General features: G+C 51.6%; 1 protein-coding gene across 1 annotated transcript in view; it reads right to left on the reverse strand.

The window, feature by feature from the left end:
• BORA (BORA aurora kinase A activator) overlaps nt 1–24436 on the reverse strand; it is a 338798-nt gene that overhangs the window by 278827 nt on the left and 35535 nt on the right. Inside the window, exon 2 of the mRNA XM_086934892.1 lies at nt 17526–17729. Coding sequence (XP_086791018.1) covers nt 17526–17702 — 177 coding nt within the window. The 5' untranslated portion in view covers nt 17703–17729. The remainder of the gene's footprint in view (nt 1–17525; nt 17730–24436) is intronic.

Here is a 24436-nt window from a genome sequence, read left to right on the forward strand (position 1 = left end):
GAACAAGAAAAACCTAAACAAAACAATCCAAGTACCGGTGCATGCGCCAGTGGGGGGGCGGTCAAGCACTGTCTTAGTCATCTCAACTGTCCACTCCGGTGCAGCTGGCTCAACGGTGTGCCAGCCCAGGGGTACTATTGTCCAAGATTATGCACAGTGACCTTCTGGTAGACCCGAATAGGGGGGACTTCAAAATCCATCAGGACCCAACATCCAATGTGGTCTCACCCTCCTTACTCACTCAGTGTTAAATCTCATTTGCTCTGGGACCCAACTCGTAGGATCTAAACTAGAAATAGTTCCCTCGTCCCTCGGCCCCTCCCTGTATGTTAAAAGCCACAAGCATCAGCCAGAAGTCACAACAAGCATTGGAAATGCAATAGGGCTCGCATGGAAAGTTTGAGCTATTGCTCTTATAAATGAATTTTTTTATTTATGTTTTTTTTAAAATAGCTAAATTAATAGCTTTGTCATTTACAATGCCAATAGTTATAACTTTTCGCAAATGTGACACCTATAGCATTTGTAATGCAACATGTTTTGTATTTACGTGACTTATATGTATTGATATTACAAATAACAATGGCTTTTAATTTTTTTAAATAATTAATACTTAAATAATTTATTTAATTTGTAATGGCAATAGCTTAAACTTTTGTAAATAACTTGTGAAGATTATGTTCAGTGTTTTTTATTGTGACGAAAATCCAAGAATAGAAGTGAAATATTAACATCTTTATGTGATTTGTAATAAAGCGTGAAAGCTTGAAAACCGCTTGAAACATTGAAAGAACATATTTGAACCAGTGATGCTGTGGTTGCGCTGAGTGCATCGGTGGAGCTTAGTGGGTGCATCGGCGGAGCTGTGTGGGGGGTGCGTGGGCAGAGCTGTGTGGGGGGTGCGTGGGCAGAGCTGTGTGGGGGGTGCGTGGGCAGAGCTCTGTGGTGGCTGCGTGGGCAGAGCTCTGTGGGGGGTGCGTGGGCAGAGCTCTGTGGGGGGTGCGTGGGCAGAGCTCTGTGGGGGGCTGCGTGGGCAGAGCTCTGTGGGGGCTGCGTGGGCAGAGCTCTGTGGGGGCTGCGTGGGCAGAGCTCTGTGGGGGCTGCGTGGGCAGAGCTCTGTGGGGGCTGCGTGGGCAGAGCTCTGTGGGGGCTGCGTGGGCAGAGCTCTGTGGGGGCTGCGTGGGCAGAGCTCTGTGGGGGCTGCGTGGGCAGAGCTCTGTGGGGGCTGCGTGGGCAGAGCTCTGTGGGGGCTGCGTGGGCAGAGCTCTGTGGTGGCTGCGTGGGCAGAGCTCTGTGGTGGCTGCGTGGGCAGAGCTCTGTGGTGGCTGCGTGGGCAGAGCTCTGTGGTGGCTGCGTGGGCAGAGCTCTGTGGTGGCTGCGTGGGCAGAGCTCTGTGGTGGCTGCGTGGGCAGAGCTCTGTGGTGGCTGCGTGGGCAGAGCTCTGTGGTGGCTGCGTGGGCAGAGCTCTGTGGTGGCTGCGTGGGCAGAGCTCTGTGGTGGCTGCGTGGGCAGAGCTCTGTGGTGGCTGCGTGGGCAGAGCTCTGTGGTGGCTGCGTGGGCAGAGCTCTGTGGTGGCTGCGTGGGCAGAGCTCTGTGGTGGCTGCGTGGGCAGAGCTCTGTGGTGGCTGCGTGGGCAGAGCTCTGTGGTGGCTGCGTGGGCAGAGCTCTGTGGTGGCTGCGTGGGCAGAGCTCTGTGGTGGCTGCGTGGGCAGAGCTCTGTGGTGGCTGCGTGGGCAGAGCTCTGTGGTGGCTGCGTGGGCAGAGCTCTGTGGTGGCTGCGTGGGCAGAGCTCTGTGGTGGCTGCGTGGGCAGAGCTCTGTGGTGGCTGCGTGGGCAGAGCTCTGTGGTGGCTGCGTGGGCAGAGCTCTGTGGTGGCTGCGTGGGCAGAGCTCTGTGGTGGCTGCGTGGGCAGAGCTCTGTGGTGGCTGCGTGGGCAGAGCTCTGTGGTGGCTGCGTGGGCAGAGCTCTGTGGTGGCTGCGTGGGCAGAGCTCTGTGGTGGCTGCGTGGGCAGAGCTCTGTGGTGGCTGCGTGGGCAGAGCTCTGTGGTGGCTGCGTGGGCAGAGCTCTGTGGTGGCTGCGTGGGCAGAGCTCTGTGGTGGCTGCGTGGGCAGAGCTCTGTGGTGGCTGCGTGGGCAGAGCTCTGTGGTGGCTGCGTGGGCAGAGCTCTGTGGTGGCTGCGTGGGCAGAGCTCTGTGGTGGCTGCGTGGGCAGAGCTCTGTGGTGGCTGCGTGGGCAGAGCTCTGTGGTGGCTGCGTGGGCAGAGCTCTGTGGTGGCTGCGTGGGCAGAGCTCTGTGGTGGCTGCGTGGGCAGAGCTCTGTGGTGGCTGCGTGGGCAGAGCTCTGTGGTGGCTGCGTGGGCAGAGCTCTGTGGTGGCTGCGTGGGCGGAGCTCTGTGGTGGCTGCGTGGGCGGAGCTGTGTGGTGGCTGCGTGGGCGGAGCTGTGTGGTGGCTGCGTGGGCGGAGCTGTGTGGTGGCTGCGTGGGCGGAGCTGTGTGGTGGCTGCGTGGGCGGAGCTGTGTGGTGGCTGCGTGGGCGGAGCTGTGTGGTGGCTGCGTGGGCGGAGCTGTGTGGTGGCTGCGTGGGCGGAGCTGTGTGGTGGCTGCGTGGGCGGAGCTGTGTGGTGGCTGCGTGGGCGGAGCTGTGTGGTGGCTGCGTGGGCGGAGCTGTGTGGTGGCTGCGTGGGCGGAGCTGTGTGGTGGCTGCGTGGGCGGAGCTGTGTGGTGGCTGCGTGGGCGGAGCTGTGTGGTGGCTGCGTGGGCGGAGCTGTGTGGTGGCTGCGTGGGCGGAGCTGTGTGGTGGCTGCGTGGGCGGAGCTGTGTGGTGGCTGCGTGGGCGGAGCTGTGTGGTGGCTGCGTGGGCGGAGCTGTGTGGTGGCTGCGTGGGCGGAGCTGTGTGGTGGCTGCGTGGGCGGAGCTGTGTGGTGGCTGCGTGGGCGGAGCTGTGTGGTGGCTGCGTGGGCGGAGCTGTGTGGTGGCTGCGTGGGCGGAGCTGTGTGGTGGCTGCGTGGGCGGAGCTGTGTGGTGGCTGCGTGGGCGGAGCTGTGTGGTGGCTGCGTGGGCGGAGCTGTGCGGTGGCTGCGTGGGCGGAGCTGTGCGGTGGCTGCGTGGGCGGAGCTGTGCGGTGGCTGCGTGGGCGGAGCTGTGCGGTGGCTGCGTGGGCGGAGCTGTGCGGTGGCTGCGTGGGCGGAGCTGTGCGGTGGCTGCGTGGGTGGAGCTGTGCGGTGGCTGCGTGGGTGGAGCTGTGCGGTGGCTGCGTGGGTGGAGCTGTGCGGTGGCTGCGTGGGTGGAGCTGTGCGGTGGCTGCGTGGGTGGAGCTGTGCGGTGGGTGCCTCGGTGGAGCTGTGCGGTGGGTGCCTCGGTGGAGCTGTGCGGTGGGTGCCTCGGTGGAGCTGTGCGGTGGGTGCCTCGGTGGAGCTGTGCGGTGGGTGCCTGGGTGGAGCTGTGCGGTGGGTGCCTCGGTGGAGCTGTGCGGTGGGTGCCTCGGTGGAGCTGTGCGGTGGGTGCCTCGGTGGAGCTGTGCGGTGGGTGCCTGGGTGGAGCTGTGCGGTGGGTGCCTGGGTGGAGCTGTGCGGTGGGTGCCTGGGTGGAGCTGTGCGGTGGGTGCCTGGGTGGAGCTGTGCGGTGGGTGCCCCTGGTGGAGCTGTGCGGTGGGTGCCTGGGTGGAGCTGTGCGGTGGGTGCCTGGGTGGAGCTGTGCGGTGGGTGCCTGGGTGGAGCTGTGCGGTGGGTGCCTGGGTGGAGCTGTGCGGTGGGTGCCTGGGTGGAGCTGTGCGGTGGGTGCCTGGGTGGAGCTGTGCGGTGGGTGCCTGGGTGGAGCTGTGCGGTGGGTGCCTGGGTGGAGCTGTGCGGTGGGTGCCTGGGTGGAGCTGTGCGGTGGGTGCCTGGGTGGAGCTGTGCGGTGGGTGCCTGGGTGGAGCTGTGCGGTGGGTGCCTGGGTGGAGCTGTGCGGTGGGTGCCTGGGTGGAGCTGTGCGGTGGGTGCCTGGGTGGAGCTGTGCGGTGGGTGCCTGGGTGGAGCTGTGCGGTGGGTGCCTGGGTGGAGCTGTGCGGTGGGTGCCTGGGTGGAGCTGTGCGGTGGGTGCCTGGGTGGAGCTGTGCGGTGGGTGCCTGGGTGGAGCTGTGCGGTGGGTGCCTGGGTGGAGCTGTGCGGTGGGTGCCCCTGGTGGAGCTGTGCGGTGGGTGCCCCTGGTGGAGCTGTGCGGTGGGTGCCCCTGGTGGAGCTGTGCGGTGGGTGCCCCTGGTGGAGCTGTGCGGTGGGTGCCCCTGGTGGAGCTGTGCGGTGGGTGCCCCTGGTGGAGCTGTGGTGGAGCTGTGCGGTGGGTGCATCGGTGGAGCTCTTGGCATTGCTGTGCTCAGGATGGTAAAAATAAAAGAAATCACCAAAACGTTCCCCTTCTCAGCTTTAAACGAGCAAATCCAATGTGAAATCACTTTAAAATGTTCCAGAACTGCCTAAATGAACCCTGCCCAATAATTAATCATACAGAAAAGACATTAAAAATAGAGGGTTTTACATAAATTTCTATTCAGGTATAATGTCCCTAAGACATGAACAAATGAACGATATTATCCTCCGGAAAAGGTGGCAACCCTACGTGGAGATGATTAAACTAGGTTTGTTCCAGGAGTAACAAAGTCAATGAACCGGACAAAAAAAAAAAAAAAAAGCAAAAAAAAAAACACAGCCTAAAAAAAGATACGATTCCAATCCAACGCAGTTTACAGCAATATTAGCATGCAGCATCTGCTAGGCACAATTCAATGTACATGGCTCACTCCGTTCTATGATTACTTGAACTAACCCTACAAGTTATCCCTATGTTACAAGTGCTAGAGCGGGCAAGCTGCTTTACAATGAAAACCATACAGGAGAAAAGGCTGATGGGTTTGTTATAACTATTAAATGTAGCAACAGTTCATTCACTTTTTTACGGCTGAGAGTTTAGCATGTTAAACATCACGAGTCTTCAGAGCGTCGCGTTTTTCTTGGCAGACATGTTTTGAGGGGCATTCTACAAGTCTGCTGTGATAAAAGCGCCATCTTAGTGAGGGTACGTAACCCCAGCAACAAGCAATTATAGACAGCAAGAGTTGTTGGCACAAGATCTGGTCCAAAGAAAAAAAAGCCAGATTAGGCTACAAACGCTTACGGAAAAAACCTCAACGGTTACTGCAGGAAAAACAATGTCCCAATGACACACGTTAAAACGTAACCCATGTCGCTATTCTGAATCTATTATAGGTGGCAACAACCCTGTCAGGGGGTTCCTACCTGCCACGACTCTGATACTGATGTTTGTCCCTCTTCATTTCCGCCTCGGCGGACACAGGATGTTCGGGCACCTTCCACAGCCGCCTGCGCTTACCCCGAGGCGGGGCCTTCGGCGGTGACGTCGTCACCTGATGTCCAATCATCTTCCACGACGGCGCTGATAACGCGAGGTTTCGAACAGGAGGGCGCGAACGCCGGAGCAGCACAGGAAGCATCGGACGTCTTCACCGCTGGACGGAAGGAACCCGGAACCGAATTGCCTGAGGAGACGGAAGCAGGAGACGGGGAAAGACCGACCGCAGGAAAGCCAGGAGGCCAACGATACTACGCTTCGCCCAGCCACACTTCACCTGGAGAAGTGTGGCACCGCAAGGTACGAGCTCGTATACGGGGACTGTTTCACACAGAGGGAGGAACAGCTTAAGGGGCGGCTGAGAGTGAATAAGGGACGGGGTTGGATACGGTATCGCCTTGGTTTAGAAACACGACAGAAGGTGGTGGTCCCTGGTGTTCCCTCACGCCCTTGCCCTACCCTTTCCACGTATCGGATAAACAAAGCAGTCCAGTAATGTGGCGTTTTCTCTTTCTTTTCCCTTCCGCGCCACGCCACCTGGGAGTAAGAAGACGCCTTTTCAGACGTACCAACCGGGACCCCTGGCCTGACGGAGGAATCTACTTTATGTTTAACCTACAGTTTTGTAAATGTGTGGACTTTGAATAAACCCTTCAGTGCCACTATACTTTCCTCTCTGGTTTCTTGCTATCCCAGCATTAGCAAACCTCACAAACCCAAAGACTCTACAATAAGTAAATGGCGTTGAGGCAGCACCATCCTTTTTACAAATTTAAATTAAATGCATGCGGGTTTCTGGGACACGCCGAAAAAAAAAAAAGTACAGCTGTAGAATGGCCATGGTTTCAGAGGTGAGAAGCTGACTAGTCAGACGCTCGTTGATGTAGTGCCAAGGAGCCAAGGGTTGTGTGCTCATTTCAAAGACATCCAACTAGAGGCCAAATGATTCAAACATTAACAAGGTGTGATCAGGGGGGGGGGGGGGGGGGGGGGGGGGGGGGAAGGGGGGGGGGAGCGTATCCCTTTGCCCTTTGAAGTGAAGCTCTCGGCAGAGCACGGCCTCGCGGACGTGAAATACAGTAGGGATGTAATTAGGGGGGGGGGGGGGGGAGAATTAAGTGAGGCCGAGCCCGCTGGGGGAAACAGATGGCTTTGGTGTGGACACGCTTTGCACGCCCTTGGAAGTGACGGGTAGCAATTGTATAAATTAAAGCACTATGTGTCTGAATAATATGGGAATCTATGGGACAATGTTACCTATGGGACAGAGACTACAGGCTCCTGGCATTCGCTGGAATGCTTTTGGTATATGCTGTGGACAGTTTATCTGAACGAGTAAACATGGCAGAAGATTGTAACAATTGCATCATTGTGCTAGCTTGTGCCTGGCCTGGCCCATGATGGTTGCGTGTGGCCACGATCCTTTTAAAAAAGTGTATTTACCAATCAAAAATAGTAAATGAAAAACGTGTGGACATGAATTAGAACTTTTATTTTTAAAGCGGATGGGTCAGTAACAAATGCACAACAGGGGGCAATTAGGAGAGGAGAATGACTGGGCTGAGGCAGAGCGCAAAGCCTTTGCTGCAGCAGGGGGCGGGGCAGGAAGAGCTGCTGGCGGCACCAAGCTGACGATTTGATGTTGTGCACACGCATTTTAACTCATTGCGCTTGCACATTGAGCTAAAAGCGCACATGCACTGCATCAAATCGCCAGTCTGGTTAAACTCTGGATAAGCCCCTTAATCTCTCGCCAGCTCGAATGCGCAAGCGCATCGGCAGGCGAGACCTAAACAGCAACATCAGTCCAAAACGTTGGGGGTGATCATGCAAAAAGAGGCAAAGCTTTACAGTTTCCAATTAAACAAAGTTTTCCCTATGCCTAAACGGCAGATATACAGTGAAAAGGAGCTCAGTGAAAGAGGTATATGCATCTCAGGGCCTGTTTTCTTTTCTCTCTGTTCTTAACCATAATCTGCAAATACATTTACCCATATTTCACGACTTTTGGCAGTTTGTTAAGCAACCCATTTCAGTCAACAAGCTTTACTTTGATGAAGTAAAATAGAATGTTGGTTGCAAACATTCATTGTTCTGTACTTGCTCTAAAATAATGTGATATTAGCTGGGTAAACATTATTTCAGGTAACAGCCAGGATTTGATTTATTTTTGCTTTACTAATACAATGGATGTCGAAGAGTCTCATGTGACACTTTGCATGAGTTAAAAAGCACATGCACTGCATGGAATCGCCAGTGGAATCGCCAGTGGTTAAACTCTGGATAAACCACTAAAGAGCTTCGCCAGCTATGCACACGCGCATCAGCAGGCGAGCCCTAGAAAGGATAACAAAGACCTTCGAGTGAGCCTTCTGCTCCCAACCGGGACTCAATTGTCCAGTATATCATCTGCCGCTCTGGGAGTTACAGTTGGGAATAAAATCACGCTGTTATCAGAGTCTGAATGAATAGTGCTGACGTCCGTGTCAGAGTTAATCTTCTCCTGATCTTTACCGAAAGTTGCCCACCGTCCTTCTGCTGCTAGTGTGACGGTCCAAGTCGTCCGGACCTCCTCCCCACGACAGGAGATTCTCCAGCATTATGGTCCGAGCCATTTCGAGATCCGCGAGCGAATGTGTCCTGAGTCTCCTCTTGACTGCTGTCGATGCCCATCACTTCGAGCCACTCCCCCCACATCTGTGGGGCTTTCGAAGTGCGTTTTTTTGTCATACACGATCTTCAAATCGGGCTGGGAATAATAATGCATACTTCAGCTTGGCCTTGGAGTTTTTTCTTCACCTCCATGTATGAATATCGTTGTTTTTCCACCCCATTAGTATACTCCGGGTACAGAGATATGCGGCGGTTCTCAAATTGTAGAAGGGATTTCTCCCTCTGCTTTTACAGAAGTACACCCCTGTCCCAATAGTTAAGAATCCGAGCGATCAGAGGGCGAGGCGGGCAACCCGGTCTAGGCCGTCCAGTGGGGATGCGGTGTGCTCTTTCCACACAAAAGTGGGGCGACAGGCCTTCCGCAGTGACGTGGTCCCAGAACCATTGTTCCATGAAGTCCACTGCGTGGGTCCCTTCACATCGTTCCGGAAGGCCAATGACGCGGATATTATTGTGTCGATTACGGCCTTCCGCATCCTCCACGCGGTCCATCATGGAGGCAACCTGTTGCTGTAACTGCTGGATAGAGGTAGTATGATCCGCCACTGTCGGGGTGAGATCTGCCACCGCAGTGCCCTGATCCTTAACCTTATCGGCTAGTTTATCGTGGTCCACTTTAAGCAAGGAGATGTTGGTGGTAAGGGCCCCTAATTGTAACTCCATTGCTGACCTGGAATCCCTAATCTCCTTCAGGATCAAGTCTGTTTGGTGTCCCCCGGCGGGGTTCAACACAGCAGCCCCTGATGGAGCCCCTCCGTCCTCAGTGTCCTGAGTCTGCTGCACAGCGGCCGGGCCGTCCCGGCCCTCCATCACCCTCGCCCATTTCCGGACCATGACCAGCTCGAGTGGAAGTATTAACTCACTGCACGTTTGTTTTGTTCAGCACAGGCACTGTAGTCCAAGGTAGTCCGTGTGATCAGCACCTCCTCACACCACAGATCCAGATATATCAAAGCATAGGAAACAGCACAAGGGTTCCCTCCGTACTCCTGCGTCAGTGCAACGTGGTCCAGGACCCACAGCCGCTCTCCGCCGTCCTCGGACCACCTTCCTTCTGTACAGAGAAAGGCCAACTATGGTTCAGGCCTTTACTCCTGCAGGGCGCACTTTCATGGGGTGTGGGGGGAAGGGGGAAACAGCGATTCTCCAATGCGGTGTCCGACTTTTCCGTTATGCCCCAGCTCTGCCCCAAGTCAACACCCTTAACGCTTAGGCCACCATCACCACATTGCCCATGGCCTCAATCATCGCCGCATCAGCAGGGGGGGGGGAGGGAGGGCAGAAAGAAGGAAGAGAGACCACCCCCGAATGTCACCAGTCTCATCCCCCTACCTCTGGGTCCAAGTCCTCTGATCGCCACTCTGGCGAGCCCCTGCCACCTGCCGGGCCAGCCGGCTGCGCCAGTCTCGATCTTCCAAGTCAGTGGCCCAGCAAGGACGTCCTTTCACCAGGCGCTGGTCAACAGGGGCACAATCTCAAGCACCGCCGCACCACGTCTGCGCACCGATGGGCTGAGCGCTGTCATAATATCACTAGGCCCGGGACCGGGCACTTCCGATTCCGCTCGCCCAGGTCGGGCCGGGCCGAGTCAGCACTCTAGTCCCCGGCTTTGTCCCGGGGAAAGGCCGCAGCAGGCCCGGGCTCTCCTCCAGCGTTCCGCGGCTCTCCGCGGTTCCTGTTGGCACCCGGAGGCTCCGGGGGGACAGCATAACAAAGTTCTCACCACAGGGACCTCTCTGGGCCCTCCAGGAGCACTCTACAGGGTGATAACCCCCTAGGCGGCACCTGAGCTCTAGCTGCCTCCGACCGCCATCATGGCTGGCTAGCCACACCCCCTACTGTTGGAATCGTTATCATAATAGAATTGGAGTGCAACGGCCCTATGCCCCAGAAATCCTGTTGGGCATGTGCACGGCCCTGCCACACAGTGAGGATTGGTCTGCCCTTGCGGAGTGGGAAACGTTGGGTCTACAGATGGTGGGGGACCTGTTAGACGATGGTGCATTATTGCCCTATGGCACACTGCAGGAGACTTTTGGCCTTCCAAGGGGTCACTTCTTACTGCACGTGGCCCTGGTGGCCGCTATTCAGAAGTACTGGACTTTCGGAACCACCAACGAGCGAGGCGGGTCAATATGTGGTGATTGCAGCAGGCACGTACAAGGCGGTCACTTGTCTGTACAAACGCATGCTGGGAGAGGGGCTGGCACCGTTGCAGAAGCTGCGCGAGCAGTGGACAAAGGATATAGCTAAAGAGATGCCAGACACGGCCTGGTCGCAAATACTTAAAAGGGCATGGAAGGGCACCAGGAATGCCAGATTTCAATTGATCCAATTCTTTATTCTGCATAGGGCGTATTTTACACCGGCAAAAATCAACCAATATTTCCATGTCAATACGGCGATGTGCCCCCGTTGCAGATTGGAGGACGCGGACCTCCTGCACATGCTATGGGACTGCCCGCAGTTGGGTACATACTGGGAGGAGAGAATTGCTTTACTCTAATGTAACGGGACGGCAGATTACACCGGATAGGGAGACTTGCTTGCTGCATTGGTTCCCACATACTAGTAAAACAAAATGGACTAGCAAATTTGTGGACTTCGGTTTGATACTTGCGAAGAGGGAAATTACATCCCACTGGAAAGCCGTGGCGGGGCCTAGCTACCTTAGGTGTAAGTCTGCTTTACTTGTGTGGGCAAACAGCGAGAGTTCAGTGCGTTTGCAGTAGGCCTAAAAGTCCCATAACGAATGGGCATTGGAGGTGGCGCGAGCTTGGGAGGCCCTTGTGATAGCGCTGAAGACAACAGATTTGGAAACCGACTCAGACGAGCGTGCTAACTGTAGAGGAGGACCAATAGTATTGATACCTTGATGCTGAAGAGCAAGCGCGTGAGGCGATCCCCGGCTTCCATAATAGTCAGAATATTTAATAATATTGTTGGAACGAGGTCACCTGTGGAACCCATATGAAACGATTCACCACTTGATTACATTTAGCCTTAAGATCATAGAACCGGCGGGGGGAGGTGAACTTGGGATGGGAGGATCGGGCCTGGAATGGACTTGACACGCATAACATTGAGGCATAGTAACCCCATACCGGGCGAATAACTTGCCACTGTATTGTTTCTTATAATAGGGGGGACTTCTCCAAATGGGCCAGTTCCGGCTAGTTGATTTATTTGATTGTAAAAACAATGTCAAATGTCTCTTTTACTTCAGGTGTCGAGCTTTATGTCTGTTTGTGTTTGAAAACAATAAAAAGATTTTTTAGAAATAATTAAAAAAAAAATAATAATAATAATAATAATAACTGCCATGTTGAGAAGAGTGTTAATGTACAGCAGAGCCTTAATCCTCTAGGGGCCCCTAAACTGCTGACTGATTTCCTAAAAGCAACATCTTTCTGAGCTGGCAAAAGGGAGATCCCATATTTGTTCTCTATTGTTCAGTCATGGCTGAATGTTGGGATAAATAGTGACGGTGAAACACGTTTTTTAATTAGCGTCACACACTGACTATGTCAGGACCTTGAGATGAACATTATTCCTCTACCCTCTACTGCAACACTTCTTTTTTTGCTGCTCAACATCCAGATGTTTGTTGGAGTTTTTTGCCTTTACATGCCGTAAAGCTAGTGTACTATCCATAAGAGTATGTTTTGGACACAATGTTCCTGCACTGTATTCAAGTGCAGTAGGGTTCGGAGGTGGGGTTAGGCTTATAGCTGTATTATGCAACATTAGGTAGCAGGGTTTTGCAGCGGATCCTTGAATGTTATTGCACCTCAGAGCATAACAAAATAAAAATAAAACTATTTTATTTATAGACTTGTAGATTATTTGACCCCATCTCAGATAAGGAGCCCTTTGAAAATAGCTCAGATGAACCAGTAGGTGTTTACAATGGAGTCTTGATCCTATGGTGGCAGAATTTCAGATCTTTTTAGGTCTCGCCTGTCGATGCGCATGCGCATCGAGCAAGGCGAGAGTATTGCGAGTTATCCACTCTTTATCTACACTGCAAGGAATCGTGGCGATTCCTTGCAGTGCCCGTGACTTTTAAGGTCAATGCGCATGCGCATTAAGCTTATGCGCATGCGCATTGACCTTAAAAGTCACGGGCGCGTGCATGTCCGTCTTTGTTTACCCGCTCCGCCCCCTTCCCGCCGTCTCGCATTTCCCCCTGCCGCATCAAAGGCTTTCACGGCCGGCCGGCCATGCTTTCAGTTTCACGACCGGCCGGCCGTGTCAATTACATTTCTCTCCCCGCTCCGCCCCCTGCTGCGGCCGTGTCGCACTTCTCCTCCCCCCCCCTCCCCACAGCAATGCCCTCCGTCTTGTTTGTTGCAGTCTGTCTTCCTTTTGTCTCTCCCTATCCCTCTTACTTCACCTCATTCTCTCCCCTTCCCTCTGCCTCACCATCTCTTCTTTCCCTCTCGATTCCCCGTGTTTCCTCCTTTCCCCCGCCTCACTCTCTTCACTATATGTCACATAATTTCCTTTCCTTTCCTTTTAACCTGATTTTCTCCTCTAAATCCATCTTTAAACTCCACACATATGGTATCTGCCAAATGACGTGGGAACAACCCACTGCTGCTGTCTATGAAAGGCTCTATATTGTTTTGCCAATTGCCATTTACATGCTTTGAGTTGTAGGCCGATACGGATAATAGTAAATATGAACTACAAGCCCCGGAATCAAAATGTTCTGGCTAAAAACCCAGGATTACTTGAATGTCACTTTGAGGACTTAGGGTCAGGTGGCAGTTTTCCTCAAAGCCCCCCTCCCCCCCACCAGCAGTTGAACCCCATTGTGAAGGGGCAAACAGAAACTGTTGACCTGCACGTTTTCGGCAAGGAACTTTGCCAGCGCTTGTAGCATTGAACCTGCTGCCTAGGGTTCAACAGCCTCCTCACTGCCGAAGCTTTGCTAATCGTTAACGTGCAAGCACAGTCCTGTCCGGGGAGAGACGGCTGCTGCTGCTGCGTCTCAATGTATGCCTCTCGGCTCCAGCACATTCAGCAACACCTAAGGCACGTAGAGGTAAGTGGGGCCCCCAAGCACCCCTCAGACACCGCCCACGAGGAGGACAAGGCCTCTGCTGCTTTTGAGAGTTTTCAGTGCCTTCATTCCGTGACTTGTTCAGGCTGTCCCCCTCGAACATGCGGCTACAAGTCCCGAGCATGGTAACACTGTTGCCTGAAAACCGGTCTCGCTTCTGTGGCACAGGGCCACTTGGCAGCTGTGTTGCAATCGTTAACTAATTTGTGCAAGGGAGTCGCAGTTCGGTAGTTAATTGTAAATGTACCACACACCCAATTCTGTGAATATTTCTACAATACGTAGGTCCTGGAATTCGTATTTTTTTTTGTCGGCGTGTTAAACTCTTCATTTTCTGCACGTAAGAAATTCGAGCTTTCCCACACAATTCAACCAGACGGTCAAGTAAGTAAAACATGATTTTCAGGAAAGCGTGCCTTCCCTTCCGTCCTCTTAAAAGTGCAGCAGATGAGGCTTTGCCTAACGGAAAAGGTTTTTCTTGGGTGTTGTTAGTGAAAGGTAGCCTGTGTCCTGAAATCTGTTGCTTCCAAACTTCGGTTAAACATTTACCCTGCACCCTGACTTATGAACAGATTAAAAAGAGTTATCCGGGGCTAGACAAGCATGGAGCTAGAAGAAACGTAATGCCTGACTGCAGAGTCTGCTCCAGGCCATTAGGATGGAAATATGCTGGACAGCCACTCTAACAATGCTTGCAGTATTCTGCCAAACTGGCAACCACCCTAAAACTTCGTCTTCCCAGAATTGTATTCAATTTTTTACAAACCCAGTAGAACTCATAAAAAAAATAAACCATCTTCTTTCTTGCTCATAAAAAGGCCTCTGAGAGTTGCTGGTGCTGTTTTCCAATTATAAATCACAGATCGTGTGTTTTAGGTCTCTTCATGTGCACATATTATATATTAGAGGGTGACTCCCAGAGGAACAACTTGCACTTGGACCTTAACTTATCCTTAAGGCCTCTTCCAACCAAGCCTCGGATAACAGTTCTAATTTCGGATCAGACACAGGCCATTTTTCTAGTCTCATAACTTGAGGTAATTGACGTGCACCTGAATATTAAGAATCAAAGAAGTGATGTCACTTTTCGCAATCTTACTAGTACATATAAATAATGCTTTGGGTACGGTGTGAAATCCTAATATATACGGATTCTATGCCTTATGAAACAATTAAAATGTGTCTGATTGTACAGTAAATTATATAACCAATACAACTTCTAAAATAAAATGTGCTGTTTGCAGAATTTTTTTTATTTAACTCGAGGGTGGGGAATACCTGAATTGCAGTACGTCTGACCACTGCATGGTTCCCCAATTACTTGAAAGATAAGCTCTGCAGCTTTAAGTAGCCTTAATTTATCATACTTCATTATCACACTTTTTTTAAAAAGAAAGTATGATACTATTAATCTTCAATATATTTATCAGATGCTCACAATATTGGCCAGTCAAGCATGTTATTTGACTGCAAGCTCTAGTCTTAGAATCTTTAAAAAAAAAGTTGGTTGTCAAAAAATGCTGAAGCCCATCAGCTACCACATGAGTGTTTTAGCGAGAATGAAGGCACCACAACCATATAGCACACCCCCGCTCCGCCCCCTCACTCTCTCTGCCCACCCTCACCCTCACCCTCACCCTCACTCTCACTCACCGTCACCCTCACCCTCACCCTCACCCTCACCCTCACTCTCACTCACCCTCAACGCCTCACCCTCAACGCCTCACCCTCACTCACCCTCACCCTCACCCTCACTCACCCTCACCACCTCACCACCTCACCCTCAACACCTCACCCTCAACCCCTCACCCACCCTCACCCACCCTCACCCTCACTCACCCTCACTCACTCACCCTCACTCACCCTCACTCACTCACCCTCACTCACCCTCTCTCACTCATCCTCTCACCCTCAACCCCTCACTCACCCTCACTCTCACTCATCCTCACTCACCCTCAACCCCTCACTCACCCTCTCTCACTCATCCTCACTCACCCTCAACCCCTCACCCTCTCTCACTCATCCTCACTCACCCTCAACCCCTCACCCTCACTCACCCTCAACCCCTCACCCTCAACCCCTCACCCTCACCCACCCTCACCTTCACTCACCCTCAACCCCTCACCCTCACTCACCCTCAACGCCTCACCCTCAATCACCCTCACCCTCACCCACCTTCACTCACCCTCACCCTCACTCACCCTCACCCTCACCCTCACTCACCCTCACCCTCACTCACCCTCACCCTCACTCACCCTCACTCACACTCACCCTCACCCACACTCACCCTCACCCACACTCACCCTCACCCTCACCCACCCTCACTCTCACTCACCCTCAACGCCTCACCCTCAACGCCTCACCCTCACTCACCCTCACCCTCACTCACCCTCACCCACCCTCAACACCTCACCCTCAACACCTCACCCTCAACCCCTCACCCACCCTCACCCACCCTCACCCTCACTCACCCTCTCTCACTCACCCTCTCTCACTCACCCTCTCTCACTCACCCTCTCTCACTCACCCTCTCTCACTCATCCTCTCACCCTCAACCCCTCACTCACCCTCACGCTCACTCATCCTCACTCACCCTCAACCCCTCACTCACCCTCTCTCACTCATCCTCACTCACCCTCAACCCCTCACCCTCACTCACCCTCAACCCCTCACCCTCAACCCCTCACCCTCACTCACCCTCACCCTCACTCACCCTCAACGCCTCACCCTCAATCACCCTCACCCTCACCCACCTTCACTCACCCTCACCCTCACTCACCCTCACTCACCCTCACTCACCCTCACCCTCACTCACCCTCACCCACACTCACCCTCACTCACACTCACCCTCACCCACACTCACCCTCACCCACCCTCAACCCCTCATCCACTCACCCTCAACCCCTCACCCTCAACCCCTCACCCTCAACCCCTCACCCTCAACCCCTCACCCTCAACCCCTCACCCTCAACCCCTCACCCTCAACCCCTCACCCTCACTCACCCTCACTCACCCTCACTCACCCTCACCCACCCTCACCCTCACTCACCCTCACCCTCACTCACCCTCACCCTCACTCACCCTCACCCTCACCCACCTTCACTCACCCTCACTCACCCTCACCCTCACTCACCCTCACCCTCACTCACCCTCACCCTCACTCACCCTCACCCACACTCACCCTCACCCACCCTCAACCCCTCATCCTCACTCACCCTCAACCCCTCACTCACCCTCAACCCCTCACCCTCAACCCCTCACCCTCAACCCCTCACCCTCAACCCCTCACCCTCAACCCCTCACCCTCAACCCCTCACCCTCAACCCCTCACCCTCAACCCCTCACCCTCAACCCCTCACCCTCAACCCCTCACTCACCCTCACTCACCCTCACCCACCCTCACCCACCCTCACCCACCCTCACCCACCCTCACACTCACCCTCACTCACCCTCAACCCCTCACTCACCCTCAACCCCTCACCCACCCTCAACCCCTCACCCTCACTCACCCTCAACCCCTCACCCTCAACCCCTCACTCACCCTCACTCACTCTCACCCTCACCCTCAACCCCTCAGCCTCACCCTCACTCACCCTCAACCCCTCACCCTCACTCACCCTCACTCACCCTCAACCTCATGCTAAAGATTTACAAAAAAACCCATAAACAATTCTAAAAGCACTAACTCTAATGCTGCGAGACCTATTGCATTTCTAATGCTTGTTGGTCTAAGCTGGCAACAGCTGCTAATGTTATAGGATGGTAAAGTAATAGAAAATGGCCTTTTAAGCAGTCCACTGGGCAGGAGTAGGTTTATTAGTTGGCAAACAACCACTCGTTGACCTTCTGTACGCAAGAGTGCAGATTATAGTCGACAGAATCCACTTTCAAGAAGTTTTAGGTCAAGTTGCTGGTAAATGTACTGCTTCAGGTTCCTGACATTGCAACATGTTCTCATTATTTTGACGGAATGTTATTTTATTAACGACATTGAGACACAGAGTATATGGTGTTGGTCTTGCTATAGTTGGTTGGGCTATTATGACATGAAGTTCCATCATTGGTGACAGTTGGTTTATATTTACAGGTTTAGCCCAAAAAAGCACTGTTCTTACATAAAGTGTTTGGTAATTAGTGTTCTACAGGCAGCAGGATATTTTTCAAATTTAACAAAGGAGATTAAAAGGTGGCAAAATAATGTAAACAAGGGACTGGTAGCTGTATATTCCCCAAGCCAGTTTTATGGGTGCTCGAAAGTTGAAGATCGCTCATCACTTCAGAAGGATGTCCCTAGTAACTCGCTGCAGGATACTGAACAAATACTAACTGCAATCAGAGGCTATGGCTACAGATGGCTTTAGAAACCGTCAGGCTGACTAGGTAAAAGAGCGCCGCATACCAACCTTCGTTAAGACAGACATTTAAAAACATAACTCCTTACCGCTGAGGTTCTGCAGGCTTTAAAAATGGTAGGGCTGGATACAGTCGGCTCATGCAAGCTGTAGCAATCACTTGGACTTTCAAAGGGATTGAGAATTGAGGTCCAACCAGGGGTCTCTGGTGTCTTCCGATGATCATTTGGCTCTTTTGTTTCACTCATCTTTGCAGATTCACACATGTGGTTCCAAACAGATCAATGTAGAGACTTAAATTTAGAAGAGACAAATTAGATTCAGCCTCATTCCCCACTCAACTTTAATACTAAATGAATTTTTTTAACACATAAAAACAAGTCAAGCAACAATAGAGTAGCAGCTCAAATTGTACAGTGTTCCATTCAAAAAAATAACACCTCAACACTTCTAAACCTGGACAGTAGTACTGTGTGTTCACAATATTTGCCTAATGTTTGAAAATTCAACTGGGACAAGGGCTAACACAGTAGTAACCAGCATCATTACCATATGCCATCATGGGCAACACCTAGGCACGGTTCGTAAAGAAAGCCCTTCTACAAGAAATCATAGCAGGATTGGTCTCTAACATGGGGTAATCAGGGATTCATTCTGAGGTGACCAAGTTAAAAAACAAACTTTTAAAAAAAACTGTCAAGCTCAAAACAGAATCTAGTGGAATCATTTAGTAGCCACCAAATCCGCCCACCAATTTTGCAAGAGGAGGGCTGGGTTAGTGCCTACCAATATTCATATACAATATTCTGGTCTTCGACTTGCCCGACAACCGACTTGTCAGCACACTGCACAGGTGTTTCTGAAACTAGTACTGGTGAGTAGGTGGTTGTGCACACTGAACCAAACAGGCAAAGGGAGGCAAAATGGCATTTTAACCCTGAATAAGAGTCGGTGTTTGCAGTTTGATCCCTTGTCCAGTAAACGTTTTTAGGTCGAGCAGACCTTACTCTCAATGCGTGAGCATTGAGAGTGTCTGCTTCAGACCTTTTGCCGCCCGTATGGGGAATGAGTTGGGAATGAGGACACCAATCTGTTACGAGCTGCGTTTTTCCTCGCGGGAGCGCGCGTCTGATACCTGCGCATGCACAGTGCAAGCCCTGGCTCTCACACAGACACAGGCAGCCCCCACCCCTCTGCATGCACGCACACACACAGGCGCAAGCCCTCGCTCACACACAGACACAGGCAGCCCCCACCCCTCTGCATGCACGCACACACACACAGGCGCGCGCATGCACACGCAGGCACACTATCCCCTGCCTCGCATTCTCTCAATCACACACAGTCACGCATGCGCACACACATGCACACACACACACGCACGCACACACGCATACACACAGGCCTTCACATTAGCCCTGGCCCTCCCCTCCCCTCCCCTCCCACTCACCGGGCTCTTTCGGCGTGTTTCGTGTCTCCTCTGCAGCGCTGGTCGGAGTCGGCCGGCTTCACTGCTTCCTCGGCGGCGGCGGGCGGAACTTCCTGCTGGATTGCAGGCCCCGCCCCCGTCTTGGCCAAAAGTGCCTGACTTCCGGTTTACACGGAGCAGGGCTGCGGCGGTGACTCCACATCAGGCTGGTCACGCGCCCTCAAGGTATGGGACGTGTTTAAAAATCAAAATCTTAGGAACGTACTTTGACCGCGGCCTGAACTCGCTTATGGAAATGCCAAAGAAAATATAAAGTAGAAGATTAGGCACTGAGCATATGCAATAACAGATGGCCAGTCATGAGTGCTGATTACTCTTTTGAGGCATGAAGTGTTGCGGTGCAACATTTTAATGGAAGAAAATAGCCCGCAGGATGTTGCTTGACAGACACTTTAACTAACATTGTGAATCCACTGTTGAGCCTGAGAGTTGCCTTCTTCTGCTCACATGCTGCTTGGGGTTCTGTTCCCCTGGGCGCGCGTGACAAACTCGGACTAATACCGTCTGCTGACATAAGATGGGTGCGCAGATTGTTTGGCCTTTAAAAGTTAATACTTAACACTGATGTTTCTCCAAATTGGCTTCTGCCAGGAAGATGTTTCTTCCAAGTCGGCTCCTGCCAGGGAGAGTTCACGGTACAAGGCGCGCGTGTGGCTCTGACGGGCTTAGGGGTCAGGGATTTCTTGGTTAGACCCAGAGAAGGAAAGAAGCAACAGCGTTTCACAGTTCTCACTGTACAGCGTTTCTCAGTTTTTATCGAGCCGCCCCTCTTTGAAATACCGATGACCGTGCGACCCGTAAACTTCACAGGAATCGCTATAATAAGTATTTGGCCATGCAATGTAGAAGTCGGGAACTGCGACACAGCCGAAACGTGACCCCGCACCGGAACGGCTAAGAGTGCTCGTGCATACGTTCTAGAAACCTGCTAGGTGCCACGGGGCCTGGCGCCGGCCTTGGGTGCGGGCTGTGTTGAGAGAATGCGCAGTATGAGTAGGCTTGCGAGGCAGCTGATTAGTAAAGCGCGAAAGGGCGTGTGGTAGCCTCGGAAGAAGCTGGCCTGTTTTACAGACGGGGTAGGAGGTGGCTACGCATACGAGACCTGCTTAGGCAATTAGTGTTTAATAGTGTTTCAGGCGGTGGGTTGCAAGTATTCTACATCTGAACTGCAAGCCTCTTTGTGGTTAAGCAAAAATTTAATGTAATACTGATCGAGTGCAACACTGCCACCCTATGGTTTCTTTCGGAATCGCTAAGCTTGGCCATTTCGTATCGGCTTTGCATTTCGGGTTCATAATACCCCAGAAGTATATCAGCATACTTTTTAGGTCGAGCAGACCTTACTCTCAATGCGTGAGCATTGAGAGTGTCTGCTTCAGACCTTTTGCAGCCCGTATGGGGAATGAGTTGGGAATGAGGACACCAATCTGTTACGAGCGTTTTTCCTCGCGGGAGCGCGCGTCTGATACCTGCGCATGCGCGGTGCAAGCCCTGGCTCTCACACAGACACAGGCAGCCCCCACCCCTCTGCATGCACGCACGCGCACACACACAGGCGCAAGCCCTCGCTCACACAGACACAGGCAGCCCCCACCCCTCTGCATGCACGCACACACACACAGGCGCGCGCATGCACACGCAGGCACACTATCCCCTGCCTCGCATTCTCTCAATCACACACAGTCACGCATGCGCACACACATGCACACACACACACGCACACACGCATACACACAGGCCTTCACATTAGCCCTGGCCCTCCCCTCCCACTCACCGGGCTCTTTCGGCGTGTTTCGTTTCTCCTCTGCAGCGCTGGTCGGAGTCGGCCGGCTTCACTGCTTCCTCGGCGGCGGCGGGCGGAACTTCCTGCTGGATTGCAGGCCCCGCCCCCGTCTCGGCCAAAAGTGCCTGACTTCCGGTTTACACGGAGCAGGGCTGCGGCGGTGATTTCGAATGCTCATTAAGTTATTGAATTTTTTTTTTACTGCTTTTAACATAAAAATGCGGGCAAAGCCAATAAAATATAGTCTTGTGACTACCCTGCGCTTGTTTTTGCTGATGTTGTTGTGGTGGCGAAACTCCAGAGCAGTTTCAATACGTGTGTTCTGATTTCGCTTTGCTGCCCTTTGAGTGTGATATGTACGGTCAGGGGCATTTAGGAGAAGGCGTTGCGTACATCCTTTCGTTTGGTCTCAGCTAAACTACCCAAGGCCATTGTTTTTATGTGCCCGTGCACGAGCTTGCCGTTTGCTCAGGCATTTCTCCTCCCCCTAATTAGTCACCCCTGCTGTTGCTGCTCACGGCCGGCCGTACTTTGTCTCCCATTCCCCCCCCCCCCCTCCCCACAGAAATTCCAAGAGCTTGTTAACGATGCTTTCTCTGCTGTAGCTATATACCAAGTGAGAAGTGGGCTGTTTCAGAATGTAGACACTTCAGTGGCTGGTTCTTGTTATCTTTGCCGAGGTCTGTCTGTATGGGAGTAACCCAATTTTCAATGACAGCCCGTGATTACGGGAAGGAATCACACCAACCCCCACTTGTTAAAGAAGCGTGAGCGGTTATTCTGCACAAGAGAGGGTCTATTTCGAACATAAGACGAACTCGTCCTGCATTAAGGCACTGAACTAGGCGGGCATCTAGCTGGAGTCGTTTAAAAAAGCATGCGTCTGGCGTGGGGTCTGTGAGGTGAAAGGTCCGAGTGCTGAATTATGTTGACGTCGGAACCCACAGAGTTCCTGAGGGTTCAAGAACTACCATTGTCACCTTCAGACACAGCAAGGCCCCTCCCGTTAGGCAAGGCTGAAAGCAGGCTCACAGGCAGCATATTAATGAAGAGAGGCTTAATCCCAGAAGAAAACCAGCACAAGTACGCAACTCACCCTCACCCTCACCCCCCCTCACCCCCACAACCCCTCACAACAACCCTCACCCCCACACCCCCTCAATCTCAAACCCCCTCACTCTCACCCCCCCCTCACCCTCACACCCCCTCCCCCTCACACCCCCTCACACCCCTACCTCCACACACCCTCACACCCCCTCACCCTCACCCCCACACACCCTCACACCTGCTCACCCTCACACCCCCTCACCCTCACACCCCCTCACCCTCACACCCCCTCACCCTCACACCCCCTCACCCTCACCCTCACACACCCTCACCCTCACATCCCCTCACCCTCCCTCACACACCATCACACACACACCCTCACACCCCCATACCCCTCACCCTCACACACCCTCGCACACCCTCACAACCCCTCACCCTCACACCCCTCACCCTCACACCCCCCTAACCCTCACATCCCTTCACCCTCACACCCCCTCACATCCCTTCACCCTCACATCCCTTCACCCTCACATCCCTTCACCCTCACATCCCCTCACACACCCACCCTCACCAGCATAGCATAACAAAACACAGCATAGCATAACAAAATACAGCATAGCATAGCATAACAAAACACAGCATAGCATAGCATAACAAAAACAAGCATAGGATAGCAAAACATAGCATAACAAAACATAGCATAACAAAACAAAGCATAACAAAACAAAGCATAACAAAACAAAGCATAACAAAACAAAGCATAACAAAACAAAGCATAACAAAACAAAGCATAACAAAACAAAGCATAACAAAACAAAGCATAACAAAACAAAGCATAACAAAACAAAGCATAACAAAACAAAGCATAACAAAACAAAGCAAAACACAACAAAGCATAGCATAACAAAACATAGCATAACATAACAAAACATCGCATAACAAAACAAAGCACAAAACATAATAAAGCGTAGCCAAACACAACAAAACATAGCATAGCCAAACAAAACAAAACATAGCATAACAAAACAAAACATAGCCTATCATAGCAAAACATAGCATATCATATCAAAACATAGCAAAGCATAACATAGCATAGCAAAACATAGCATAGCATAGCAAAACATAGCATAACAAAACACAACATAGGATAGCAAAACAAAGCATAGAATAACAAAACAAAACATAGGATAGCAAAACAAAACATAGCATAGCATACAGCATCACTCAGCACCACCACAGCATCACTCAGGGGCACCACAACAGCACTATGCGCTACCACAGCATCACTGAACGCCACTGCATCACTTGTTCGCCATCACAACATCACTCAGCGCCACCACAGCATCAATCTGTGCAACCATTCAACAACTGGTTCAAATATTTTCTCTCAATGTTTCAAGCTTTATTACAAATGTAACAAAAAGATGTTAATATTTCACTTCTGTTCTTGGATTTTCGTCACAATAAAATACACTTAACATAATCTTCACAAAAGTTATTTACTAAAGTTTAAGCTATTGCCATTATAAATTACTATGACTTTTATTTAAGTATTAATTATTTAAAAAAATTAAAAAACATTGTTATTTGTAATATCAATACATGCAAGTCACGTACATACAACACATATTGCATTACAAATGCTATAGGTGTCATATTTGCGAAAGTTAAAACTATTGGCTTTATAAATGACAAAGCTATAATTTCGCTATTTTCAAAAACAAAACATAAATAAAAAATGTGTCATTTACAATACCAATAGCTCAAACTTTCCTAATGCGAGACCTATTGCATTGCAAATGCTTGTTTGATGATTTACCCAGACGAGTGTACCAGGGTACAGTACTGCCCGATAATGCAGGGAAATTTGCAGTTCAAAACCCCCATAGATTTCAATAGGACACGTATCAAATACTAGCCCAAATTATTCAAGATGACGTGATAAGTGGAGAGAATGACAAACCCCAACTTAAAAAATGTTTCTTTTCCCAATGGGTGGAATGCTAGGAGGAGGCCAAATGAAAGAAGCCACATCAAAAATATTTGAGAAACAAGACTGCAACATGAACAATGTCAAAACCTCCAGGGTGCCAACTCCAGACAGTCAAATATAGAAACAGGTCTCCCTCACTACAAAGAGTTTGTCTCAATCAGAACCACCAACTCCAGTCTGCCGAATTCTGCTAGTAGTGGAAGAGTCCGCATTGAAAATCCTGTGTGCCTGTTGGCTGCCATTTTGGATCATGCAGGATTTCTGAAATCTAGAGATCTTGCCATTATCTTGGGGAAAGCCCCTACATAAAAAGCGAGACATGTCCAGACTTAACCACTAGTCAAGGAGCTACTCACTTGAAGACAAGGGGCAATTGCTGCAGTCAGAAGAGAAGTCCTCCTTTAACATTTGTAACGAGAGGTAAGTGAGCTTCAATTCAAATATCTGGAGGACAGTTTATCTTGTAAAGGGCATTAGAGATATAGGATTTGTCGAATTGTGATTTTGATACTTAGCTTTCTCGTTCCAGCTGGTTGACTGTCCTGCTCCGTCACATTCTACTCTGGATTTTGAAACAGGGTTCCTGCTCAGGTGGAGGGCAACAATAGTTTGAAAAAGGCTGGAGTTCAGATTTAATTGCACAGAAGGCATTAATAGATGGATGAAGAACTTTAAAGTGATGCAGTTC

Source organism: Lissotriton vulgaris, chromosome 8 (assembly GCF_964263255.1).
Source record: "Lissotriton vulgaris chromosome 8, aLisVul1.2, whole genome shotgun sequence".
Taxonomy (NCBI): Eukaryota; Metazoa; Chordata; class Amphibia; order Caudata; family Salamandridae; genus Lissotriton; species Lissotriton vulgaris.